Source organism: Amyelois transitella, chromosome 18, assembly GCF_032362555.1.
Source record: "Amyelois transitella isolate CPQ chromosome 18, ilAmyTran1.1, whole genome shotgun sequence".
Taxonomy (NCBI): domain Eukaryota; kingdom Metazoa; phylum Arthropoda; class Insecta; order Lepidoptera; family Pyralidae; genus Amyelois; species Amyelois transitella.
The window spans coordinates 5,802,711-5,815,521 of NC_083521.1; the positions used below are offsets into that span (position 1 = coordinate 5,802,711).

The window sequence follows — 12,811 nt, forward strand, 5'->3', positions numbered from 1 at the left end:
CCGCTCCCGCAATAATCCGCCCCACCTCTAAGAGGAGAGACTCAAACTCCCGTCGCGGTCTAGATGGGGCGAAGTACACAGCGACAAGAACCATGTCGCCCCATCTAGCCGCAACGTAGCCCCGGCCTGCACTCTGCTTGACCAGAGGAGGCCGGTCTCCCAACCGGGGTATGGTCACCGCGACCTCTCCCTCCGTGTCCCTTACCCACGTAGGGAGTGGGGGAACAAAGTACGGCTCAGACACAATGGCAGCACTAATGCCCCACTCCGCCAGGTGTTGCAGCAAGAGATCTTGCGCGCGGGCGGAGTGGTTGATGTTGCACTGCAGCAGCTCAAGTGCTTGGTGCTGACGTCTGGGCATTAGTGCTCCATTGTGTTGCCTACTCTTTTTAGCCCGGTGGGCTCCAGTCGTCCCCTGGTGCGCGGGGGGTTACACGCCTTCCCTCCCATTGTGTGCTTCGCCGGGAGTTTGGCATGATGGCACACCGCGCACCAGGGCTCCTTCTCAACACATTGCTGTGTGAGGTGCCCCGTTTTCCCGCATCTGTGGCAAAGTTCCGACCTGTCCACCGGTGATGGGCACAGCGCCCTCGTATGGCCCAAACCCATGCACCTGAAACAGCGCATGGGCAGGGGTTCCAGGCCAGTGATTTTGGCAGACGACCAACCGATCAATATACGGCCGTCTGCCACGAGGGCGTTGGCCACGGCTACTGGGCAGGTCACGATGACAGCCCCGGTAAAGTCCCGTGTCATTCGGATCTGCCCCACCTTTACATGTTCCGGTGGACATTTGCCAGCCAGGGACACCTCATTCCGCAAGGTCTCCGGGGTGATTGATTCATCAAACCCGGAGATTTTAATTTGGGCCGTTTTATACGGCCTCGTGACCTCGGCCACATCCCCCACCAGGTCCCGGATTTTGTCAGCAAGGTTGTCAGCGACAACGCTGCTGTCGTTTCCGGGAATCTCAATGATTCTGGCGCCCGTCGCCGTACTCCTCACCGCCACGTGATCCACACCCACGGTCGCCAGTTTTATAGTGGTGACCCTTCCCATCACCGTTTTGTAGTCGACTGTGGCACCCGACTTGAGAGTCACCACCACAGCCGTCGATTTGGGAAGGGCATACTGCCGCTTGACCGGTGCGGGGGCCGTAGGGCGAGGAGCCGCACTATCCACCTCAGGGGGGGAGGATTTTTTCCCCTTCCCCTTATTTTTCCCTTTTTTCACTACCTCCGTCCAAGAGGAGGAGGGGGAGGGTTCCTCCTGGGGTGGGGCGCCAGAAGCATCCTGTGAGGGAGCTTGCTGGGCCTTTGCCGTTGTGGCTTTAGGCGCTTTGGGCGCCGGGCCAGGTCTTGCCGGGGGCATCAGGGTGGAACCTGCAACTGCCCCCACATTTCCGGGTTGTATGGGTGCCTTAACTTTTTTGGCATCATGGGCCTTTCCAGCCTCCTTATTGCGACGGTCAGCCGCAAGTGGTGGACGCAGCACCTCCTGAGGGGCAACAATAGCCCTCTTTTCTAGCTCCTTTATGCGGTCATTCATCATTCCCCCCAGAGAGAGGAAAAGGTCCCTGGTGAGGGACTCTCCGAACGACCGCATGGAGCGGTCAACTTGGGCCATAATATCGGCCGTCGAGTCTAGGGTCTCCGCATTGGGGGCCTTCCTCTCCGAGAATGCGGTACGGAGGGCTTTGGTCTCCTGCCTGAGCAGCGCCAACTCCTCCCGCATTCTCTTGTTGTCGGCCGCCATTTTGCGGATGGCCTCTGCCTCTTCGCCTCGGTCCGAGATTTTATCCGCCGCTGCGAGGATCTCGGCACAGGCGGCCTTCATTTTCGCCCAAGTTGTCCCCTTGAGGTTGCCCGACTTCTTGGCCTCCTCAAGTACGGTTCGAGCCGCCTTGCGCACCACCTCCAGTTGACCGTCCACTATTGAGGCCTCACTGGTGTTCTCTTGGGGATCTTTTAAATAACCCGCCGCTCTGTCCGCCTCATCTTCGAATTCGGCGAATTCCGACGCCATTTGTGATAGCCTGGCCTTAGCCTGGCTCAGCCCCGCACTGGTCGCCTTTGCCGGCGCACGCCCTCTTTTGGGCTCGCTAAATTTTGCACCCTTTTCAGGGAGCGTGTCCTCCTCAATGTTTTCGGCCCTCCTCTTTGGTGGCGAAGTTTGTGTGCGCCGACCAGCGTGACGGCCCCTCGTGGCTGTGTTGATTTTGGGGCCTCGCGATCTTAGTGTAGGCCCCTCCAGCGCCTTCCGTTTGCGGGGAACACTGCCCCTGCCGTCCTTGAGGTCTTCCATCATTGTGGCTTCCGGAAGGCTGTCGTAGTCCTCGTCGGATGTCGGCGCGAGGATTAGCGACCCTCGGCTCGTCGACCGTGTCGACAATTGGGAGGGACTTGCGTCCCTCTGGCGGTAAGTGCCCCCCCCAGATACGGTGGGGCAGCCCACGCCCGAAGGCGTGGGGAGGGATTCTCCGACTCCTTGGGAGTCGGTACCCTCCTGGGGTATTGTAGTTTTCTTAGACGCCATTTTCATTGATTTCCTTTTTTAACAGGGTGAGGTCCCTGATCTCCTCCACCTCTTCAGTGGGCGCTTGGGACGGGACTCCCCCCCCGCCATTCATCCCATCGGCACGCCCGACCTTGGGATTAGGGTTATTTTTTATTGAGGTTTTCTTCCTCGCGACGAAACGTCCTCGGCCCCATCAATTTGGGGTAACGAGTTGCCCGGCGCCGAGCCGAAACCTGACGCCGCGCGAGTCACATCCACTCACTGTCTGAGGGCAGACAAGAGGGAGCGACTGGTAGGCGGACCTGGACGCAAAAGCGTCTGCCCAGAAGCCAGTTAGGCTATTCAACCCGTCCATGTGTCAGGACATTTGCCGATGGATAACAAAACCCCTAATAGCGGAGAGTTATTAACCATCGCCCAGGGTGCACCAGCCCAGTGACTTGTCAGCCCGCCGCTATCACCGGATCAAAGATCAAGCAACAGAATTTATTATTCATGCTGTTTTTTACCTAAGTACCCATTTACTTAAATAATATTTTTGTGTAAGATTATGAGGTATCTAACACTTACATACATACATATGGTCACGTCTATATCCCTTGCGGGGTAGACAGAGCCGACAGTCTTGAAAAGACTGAATAGCCAAGTTCAGTTATTTAGCTTAATGATAGAATTCTGATTCAAATAGTGACAGGTTGCTAACTCATCGCCTAAAAAGAATCCCAAGTTTGTAAGCCTATCTCTTAGTCGCCTTTTACGACATCCATGGGAAAGAGATGGAGTGGTCCTATTTTTTTTGTAATGGTGCCGGGAATCACACGGCACACCTATGTGTATGGTATGTGGAGTTCACATACAAGTACCACAGAGATTACTACGCGTCGCGACGCGTAATAATTGTTGTGAGCTTGGACTACTCAAAATGAAATACCAGTAGAAAGATGTGTAATGAGAATGATTTATTTTACAAAATTTACATGAATTTATACAATATTAATTAATTTCACACCTAATACGCGTCACAGTGTAACTCGCGCGGTGGTGGGGGGCACGCAGCACAGAGCGCGGCGTCGCGACGCGTAGTAATCTCTGTGGTACTTGTATGTGAACTCCACATTATCCCCCTTCAAGCGAAGCGTACACTAGGTTTGATTTTTCTTCCATATCTTGATGTCTTCGAATTAGTTAATGTCTCCTGTGTTCTTGGCTTGTTCATGACAATGCGTGGTTTTGGCGCACTCGGTGTGTGAACCGACGGCGCGCGCGGACCTGTGTTTGCCGCGGGTGCGGGTTCCGAAGAGTGGGGATGGCTCTGTTGCGCGTTCGCTGCTATGTTGTCGTCTAGATTGATTATGTGCGCCGGTTTGAGTCGATCTATGGATATGTTGGATGCTCGTAGAGGCAATTCAATCTTAAAATGTTTGCTGTGTCGCTCAATCACTTTGTATGGGCCGTCATATGGCGCTGTTAACGGGCTTCTTACGGTGTCATTGCGAACGAATACATGACTGCAATTTGACAATTCCTTATATACAAAGAGATTCTTGCTCGATGCGATTTTTCTCTGTACAGGTGTGAATGTTGACATTGTCTCTGTAAACTGACGGATGAATTCGGCGTCTTCATTCTTTGACTTCGTAGGTACAAAGAAATCGAACGGGACTCGTAGCGTAGAACCATAAGTCATCAGTGCAGGACTAGTGTTGTCATCACGAAGTGCAGTGCGTAAGCCAAGCAAAACTGTGGGTAAATCTTCTTTCCACTTTGAAATTGCGTCTCTGGCCATCAATGCCGCCTTCAATGTGCGATGGAATCTTTCCACTTTTCCATTAGCTTGAGGATGATAAGCTGTAGTTCTTATGCGCCTTATACCACATTTCTTCATTAGTGCATTGAATAAAGATGACTCGAACTGTCGGCCTTGGTCCGTGGTGATTCTTATGGGACATCCAAATCTCGATATCCATCCTTCGTAGACAGCTTGAGCAACAATATTGGCGGTGATCTCTTTGACCGGTATAGCTTCCATCCAGTTTGTATTGCGATCGATTATCGTCACGAGATAGCGGTAACCTTGCGAGATCGGCAGAGGTCCAACGATGTCTGTATGTATATGTTCAAATCTTCTTGCCGGTGAAAACTCGCCCAAGGGACTGACTACGTGTCTATGAATTTTCGCACGCTGACACCCAATGCAGGATTTGGCCCATGTTCCGACGTCCTTGTTTATCGACGGCCAAAAATATTTTGAAGTCATTATTCTTCTCGATGTGCGTATTCCTGGATGGCTTAATTCGTGTTGCGCTTTGAAAGCAGCGTAACGAAAAGCTTTCGGTAGATAAAGTCGATTTTTTCCCGTCGATGTTTCGCATGTGATAGGTTGAGTGACGCCTGCAAAAATTTTGTCGGCAAAGGTTAACTTTGGATGTTTTCTCAAATCTTGCAGGGTGACATCTTTTCTCTGTTCTTGTGATAATTTTTCGTAATCTATCCATGTGAGCAATTCTATTTCTTCTATACGTGACATGGCATCTGCAGCTTGGTTTCTCTCTCCATGTATGAATTTGATTTTTGTACAAAACTGGCTAATATAATGGAGTTGTCTTTCTCTTCTCGGTGTGTCACTGCTGCTCGGCGGTCTTGTTAAGGCGTTTACTAGCGGCTTGTGATCGGTGTAAATAGTTATTTCACTCCCCTCTATAAGTCGACGTAGGTGTTTGACAGCGGTGTACATAGCTAGTAATTCGCGATCGTACACGCTGTATCGCCGTTGCGTTTCGCTCATAGCCTTTGAGAAAAATGCGAGTGGTTTCCATGCATCTTTTTCTTTCTGTTGTAGCACTGCGCCCAAACTGCAGTCAGATGCGTCGGTCATCAATGATAACGGTGCACCGGGCATTGGATGCGATAATGTGGTGGCTTCGAGAATGCTTTGTCGGCATGTATCGAAAGCTGTTTCTGCTTCAATTGTCCATATTATCGGCGTCTTATCGTTTTTCTTGGCGTTATGCAAGTACTTGTTCAGTTCATATTGATGTTCAGCTTGATGAGGTAGGCAGTCACGATAGAAGTTGACCATGCCGAGAAATCTTCTGAGATCTTGCACAGTGTTTGGCTTCGGATAGTTAGAGATGGCGCGCGTGCGTTCATCGGTCGGTGTTATCCCCTCCACTGAGACTTGATAACCGAGGAATTCAATTTTGTTTCTTCCGAATTCACATTTCTCGATATTTAACGATACTCCATATTTACTTAGGCGTTCCAGGACTTGTTCTATGTGCTTTTTGTGGTCATCCGGAGTATTTGAAAATATTAATAAATCGTCGATGAATGAATATACGATGTCATCCAAGCCTCGCAGTACCTCGTGCATGAATCTTTGGAATGTTTGGCTTGAGTTTCGTAGACCAAACGTCATGCAATTAAATTCGAAGAGTCCAAACGGTGTAATTAAGGCTGTCTTTGCTTTATCTTCATCTTTGATTGGGATCCAATAGTATGCCATTTTCAAGTCCAATTTCGTAAATATTTTCTTATTGTGCAATCTGTATGTGAAGTCTTGAATTCTTGGTATGGGATAACGGTCGGGTACAGTCACGGCGTTAAGTCTTCTGTAGTCTCCACAAACACGAAGTGAGCCATTTTTCTTAGTGACGACGTGCAATGGACTTGCCCATGGACTTTTGGACGGTTGGCAAATACCCATCTCCATCATTTTCTCGAACTCCATCTTGGCTGCTTTGTACTTGTCGGGTGGTAGGGGTCGAGGCCGGGCGAAGAGTGGGGGGCCGGTGGTTTCGATGTGATGTGTAACGCTATGTTTTGTTGGTTCTCTCAATGACATCGGGCGTAGTACATCGGGATATTTTTTTAAGATATCTTGATATATGTGATTTTTGTCTATGATGTATACTGACGGCTGATCACTTGTTGTTTCTATGACTTCTATCTTCAAATCGGTGACGCTGTCTATGAGTTTCTTTTGATGTAGATCGACGAGTAACTTGTGATTTCGTAAAAAATCTGCCCCCAGTATAGATGTCTGTACGTCGGCAACGATGAAAGTCCATCTGTATGTGCGACGAAGTCCTATGTTGAGATCTATAGTTTTCTCTCCGTAGGTTCGTATCGGCGTATTGTTCGCTGCGTACAGTTTGTAGGTGTTGCTCGGAGTTTGTTTTCTGTTTCTTGCTGCTAATACAGATATGTCTGCGCCGGTGTCAACGAGAAAACGCTCCTTTGTGTTCAGCTCCCTGATGCAGAGGCGGTTACTCCCTTTAATAACACCAACGCCCGCCACCGTCGATGTTGCTTCTAGTTTTCCGACCGTCGTCGAGCGCAGGGTGACTGGCATTTTCTGGCCCTATCACCGAAACGATAGTGGTAGGAGCACTCCCATTCTGGGTCACCTGGTTTTCTTCCATTTCTCGACTTCGATCTTGTTGACGATTTGTTTCGACGGGGGTTTCTAAAGGGCTGACGACCACGAAATCTGGATCGATCTTCCTTGAGAGCGGCAATCTCGAGTGTAAGCTTTTCTATTTGTTTGCTTAATACTTGAAATTGCAAATTGTTTTGTGCTCCGCTGCTGCTTCCAGGGGTTGCATCCTGTCGAATTTCTGCTACGGTTTGTTCTGTGTGCTCCATCATTTTGTCTGCCATCGTGGCCATGGTGTCGAGCGAGGATTCTGTGCTGACAGACAGCACGGCTCGTACTTGTGACGGTAAATGTCCCATCCACAGAACTTTCAGGGCATCATCAGCGACTTTTGTTCCGGATAAATCTCGCATAACACGAAGAAGTTGTGAAGGCTTCTGTTCTCCCAGTTCTAATCCTCCTAACAGCTTTTGAAATTGTTTGGACTCTGATTCCTCGTACACCGACAACAATCTCTTCTTCAGAGCCTGATATTTTCCAGCAGATGGGGGATTGCAGATGATATCGCTCACTTGCTCGATGTCTGTTCTTTCTAATACGGCGATAACGAGATTATATTTCTGATCTTCACTGGTCTTGTATGATGATACCACGGCCTCAAATTGTGCAAACCACAGTTTCGGTTGTGCTCGCCAAAATGATGGTATTCTTGACTGAAGAGAAATGGTGGAGACTTCCCTTGCAACTGCTTCCGGAGAGGCGGACGCGTCAGTATATTCTTCCTTTCTTTCCATTTTCTTGAATATTTTTCTTTTTTTTTGAATCGGGGTCACCAATTGTTGTGAGCTTGGACTACTCAAAATGAAATACCAGTAGAAAGATGTGTAATGAGAATGATTTATTTCGTCGTGGGTCTTCCTGCATTTCCGCCGTAGGCGGAAATGTGGGGTAGCTGTTCAGGGATTGTGGCCCTCTTCAGCGGATATCTACGCTGCCTGCAACGGCAGGCAGGTCACGAGCGTGGCCGTGGCGGCCACTAATGAGGTCTTCCTCTTCCTGCGGGGTCAACGGGCGCCGCTGGTGCGGCGCCTGCAGTGGTGTTCGCTGTGAAAATGGCTTCTCTCGGCGATGGCCAGTGTCTTCGGTCCGGCGGGCGAGCGTGGAGAGGCGCGATACCCACAAGGTGCGGGTGCGCCGACCTGTCCGCCCTGCCGAACATATCGCCGGCCAGACGCGAGATGAACGCGTCCAGGCCCTCCCATTTGAGGTCCCGCTGGATCGTCGCGTTCCTCACGTACCGTGGGGCCCTGACGATGTCGCGGAGACATTGGTTCTCTTGCGCACGGAGACGTTGCCTGTTTGTCTCCGCGACATAGGCGTACCACGCCTGGGCTGCGTACGTGAGGCGGGATCTAACGTAGGTCTTGTAGATCCCGAGCTTTGTCTTCAGCGGGAGGCTGGAGGAGAGGACTGGACGCAGTCTTCCCCTGGCCATCTTCACAGTTTGCACCACTGAATCGACGTGGGTCTTCAGGCGAAGTCCACGGTCGATCTTGACCCCGAGGTAGGTGACGTGTGGCTGCCACGCCACGTCCTTCCCGAAGAGCTTCAGCGGCGGCGGTGGGGCGGCGTTCCCGGAGATAATGGCCTGCGTTTTCGCCACGTTCACCGACAGTCTCCACTTCTGGAGCCAATCTGGCAGGGCGTCGAGTGCCTTTTGGAGCTTCTTGGCGGCGTGCTTCGCGTTTATGGATTTCGCGAAGTACGCCGCGTCGTCGGCGTATAGAGCCAGCTTGGCTCCATCGGCGACCGGGATGTCGTCGGTGTACGCAGCGTAGCAGGCCGGGCTCAGGCAGCTGCCCTGAGGAACGCCAGCCCGGACGGGTTTCTCCGAAGAAACGGCGTCTTCGACGGCCACCCTGATCTTCCGCTCGTTCAGGAAGGAGGCCACAATCCTTGTCAGTCTTCTGGGAAGTTGGCTCTTCGACAGTTTGTATAGCAACCCCTCGTGCCATACTCTGTCGAAGGCCTTCTCGTTGTCGAGGAGCACGACAGCCACGGTCTCCTTGCGATTGGCAGCAGCTGAGATCTCGCCAAGAAGCCTGGCGATCTGGAGCGTCGTGGAGTGTTCGGGTCGGAACCCGAACTGCTCGGCGCGCGGCGTGATGTGCGGCAGTATAAGGCCGAGCAGCAGTTTTTCGAACACCTTCGAGAGGGCGCTGAGAAGCGTAATGGGCCGGTAGCTCTCAGGCTTGCGGAGGTCCTTCCCCGGCTTGGGCAAGAGGATCACCCTTCCGGTTTTCCAAATGTTCGGGTAGTGGCCCGAGCGCAGAATGCCGTTGAAGAGGCGCGTCACCGCCGTGATGAATCCCGGCGGTAGGTGGCGAAGCGCCTCATTCGTGACGTTGTCTGCGCCCGGGGCTTTCCTGGGCTTCAGCTTCAGGATGGTCCTCTTGACCTGGCCGGGAGTGAAGAATACCGCATCCTCAAGCTCCGGCACTGGCTCCGCAAGGTACTCCCGAAGGTGCTCGACGACGCTGTCGTGGTGGGCCTGGTCCACGATCGGGTTCGGCGTGAACTGACGCTCCAGATGCTCGGCGAAGATCTCAGCTCTGTCTTCGGCCTTGAACCGTGGGAGGCCATCGGCTGCCAGCAGCGGCCGGACGGGTTGTGGCACGCCCGACAACTGCCGGCAGAGGCGGTGAACGGAGGGGATATCACCGCCTACCGATAAGAGGTGGTTCTCCCACGATCTGGCTGCGTGCTCCTCTAGTTTGTCCTTGATTGTCTCCACCAGCTTGTTCAGGTCGGCTTTGAGTGTTGGGCAGCGAGTACTCATCCACAGCCTCCGCATTCTTCGCTTCCGCTCCAGCAGCGCGGTGAGGTGCGCCGGGAGCGGCTCGGATTTGGCGGTGGCCGGCACGGGGGTCCGTGCGGCGTCGAGCGCGTGCTGGATGCTGCGGGTGATGGCACTCGCCGCAAGCTCGACCTCTTCGCTGGTGGAGACCCGCTTGAAGGCGACACTGGCCTTGTCGCCCACAATTTCGTCATGGAAGTGGTCCCATTTTATTTTGGATGTTCTCCTCGGCAGCGTGACCCTCGCCGGAAGGTCCCGGAGGATGAGAAGAACCGGCCGGTGATCTGACGGCAGGTCCGGGTAGACGTGCAGTGTTGGCAGCGCTGTCAGCCCTCTGTGGGCCACGATGTCGATGGTGTCGGAGCCTCCCAACGTGTCGGTGTGGGTGGGTTCGTCCGGCCCCAACAGCTCGAAGTCGTGGTCCACAGCGGCCTGATGAAGGATTCTTCCGCTTCGGTTGATCCTCGTGGAGTTCCAGGCTGTGTGCTTGGCGTTAAAGTCGCCAGCCACAAGCGTTGGCGTGGTAGTGTTCAGTAGGGACCAGAGCTCGTTGGTGTCGAGCTTGGCCCCTGGCGGTATGTATGCAGCAAACAGCCGCAGCTCGCGGCCGGCGACGCTGATGAGCACGCCGAGGGCGTACATTGTCTGGAACTCCACGTGGGGGATGGGCTGATGAATAATGTTGCGCTTCACCAACACTGCAAGTCCCCGGTAGGCATATCCACTGACCGGGCTCTTCTCATCCTTCCGGTATGTAATGTAATTGGGGATGCCAAACTTTTGGTCATCCCGCAGGTGGGTCTCGCTGACGAGGAGAACATCGATGTGCTGCTCCCGGAGGAAGTTGGCCAGCAAGTATTTCTTCCTCCGGAGCGATTCTGCGTTCCAGTACACGATCCTCAGAGGCGTACCATCCATAATTAAAGGTTAGGGGTGGGTACGCCTCTGAGGGGGGCCGCAGGGACGAGGGCGGCCAGTAGTGCCTGCATCTGCTGCACCGACTGCACCAGTGCGTAGAAGTGCTCCGGCGGGATCGGCGCAGCCGAGGCAGGCGCGGGAACGGTTTGAGGTGCCGGGGGAGGCGGCACGGTTGCAGCCGCTTCTTCCTCCGCCACGGGGGCAGAGCTCACGGCGGCGGCATTCTTCTTCTTCTTCTTCTTCCTTTTCTTTTTCGGGAGCTCTGCTCCCCTGGCGGTCGGTGGGTTGGCGGGGGCCATCAGTGAGGCCTCCGCTGCTTCGGACGTGGTGTTTTGAGGCGTGGGGGCGGTTCCGCTGCGAGCGACCGGGCCAGCCCGTCTGTTTCTGGCCTCGCGCCGCAGCACCGGGCACGAAGAGTGATTCGCCGGGTGCGGTCCACCGCAATTGGCGCAGGTGGCGGGCTGGTCCAATGGCCGCTCGCAGTCCGTGGCCTTGTGGGGCCCTCCACAGCGCACGCAGACGGTTGCTCGGTGGCAGTTGACCGACGAGTGTCGGAACAACTGACATCTGTGGCACTGGGCGGGTCCCTGCTTCCCCCTCCACGCCTCCACCTTCAGGGTCGGCCAGTGAAGGAGCTCCTTAACCGTGAATACCTCCTGGCAGTTCTGTGTTCTGGCCAGGAGGGCGAAGAAGACACATCCGGGGCGATCTCCCCTGCCCCGGATGGCTTTGATGGCTTCCACGGTGAAACCCTTCTCCTCCAGGTCTTCTTTTAGCGCGGCCTCCTCCGTGTCGGGCGGCAGCCCGCGGATGGCCACCTTCAAGGGACGGTCCGACGGCAACGAATATGAGTGCCATTGGACATCCAGAGTGTTGATATACCTCTGGACTGTCCTATATTCGTTGCCGTCCTTTGGCGTAAAGTGCACGCCTCTTCCGCGTGCGACGGCGGCCGGCGAGCGTCCCAGCAGTCGGCTAATTTCCCTGAAATGGACCACCCAGTTGGGCAGGTGGTCCACACAGATCCTTGGGTAGCGCGGCTCCCGGGGCGCTTGTGCCGTCGGCGGGGCGGCTGAGGCGGCAGCGGCGGCGGCGGCGGCGGTGGCGGTGGCTGCGAGGGCTGCGGTTCCAGAGGAGGCCACAGCTGTGGTCGAACTGGAGGCGGCAGGTGTTGAAGTGGTGGGCGGGGCGCGAGGCACTGCTCCCCGTTGTGCCCCCTTCCGTTGTGGCAAGGGGGCTCCGGCGCTAGCCGCTACCCGGGCGAATGATACCGCGGGAGCGGCCAGCGAGGGCGGCGCGCGTTGGGCGGATGCTTGGGCGGGCGCTTGGGCGGGCGCCTGTGCGGACGTCTGGGCGGGCGGGCGGGCGGCCGCTAGGGCGGGCGCCTGGCTGGGCGGGTGGGCGGCCGCTAGGGCGGGCGCCTGGTTGGGCGGGCGGGCGGCCGCTAGGGCGGGCGGCCGCTAGGGCGGGCGCTTGCTTGGGCGGGCGGGCGGCTGCCAGGGCGGGCGCTTGATTGGGCGGGCGGGCAGGTTCTTGGGCGGGCGCCTGGTTAGGCGGGCGGACGTCTGCTTGGGCGGGCGGGCGGGCGGCTGCGTGGGCGGCCGCTTGCATGGGCGCCTGGGCGGGCGCCTGGGCGGACGCGTGGGCGGGCGCGCGATTTGAGTCCGCCCCCGCTTGGGCACGGCGCGGGTCCCGGGACTGCCATCTCGGGATCGCTGATCTTCCGGCCGGCGGAGGCTTCATCATTGCATCGGCGGCGGCGGCGGCGGCGGCGGCGGCGGCGGCGGCGGCGGCGGCCTCAGAGCCGCGCTCCGACGCCATTGTGGCCGCGCGCTGCAGGGGGCGGCGGCTTGCTTCCGTCATCGTCAGGTCCGCCATAGACCCCGACGACGACGGTTCCTGCGTGGAGGAGCGGGATTCCTCCTCCCCCATGTTGATGGCGCGCGGCTTTTTCTTTTGGCCTTCTTCTTCTGGGCTGGCCGGCCTCTTCAGGAGGGAGGTAATTACCCTCCCCCTCGGAGTTCCCATATCGACGGGGGGCAGTGCAATCACCCCCCGCCTCGCTGCGTCCAACGCCGTCAGGTCGGCGACCGACGGGGCGACCCCCCGCACCTCATTTTCTTGGAGGCGCAGGTATACGG

General features: G+C 55.7%; 1 protein-coding gene across 1 annotated transcript; it reads right to left on the reverse strand.

Annotated features, from left to right (window-relative positions):
* Window positions 1-360: 360 nt before the first annotated feature.
* Window positions 361-2,535, reverse strand: LOC132902814 (uncharacterized). The gene has a single exon (XM_060949236.1). It carries the CDS (start codon window positions 2,533-2,535, stop codon window positions 361-363), a length of 2,175 nt encoding a protein of 724 aa, XP_060805219.1.
* Between the last annotated feature and the right edge of the window lie 10,276 nt (window positions 2,536-12,811).

Excerpts from the sequence above, each read along its gene's own strand:
- LOC132902814 (XM_060949236.1), bottom strand. The coding sequence starts at position 2,535 with ATGGCGTCTAAGAAAACTACAATACCCCAGGAGGGTACCGACTCCCAA.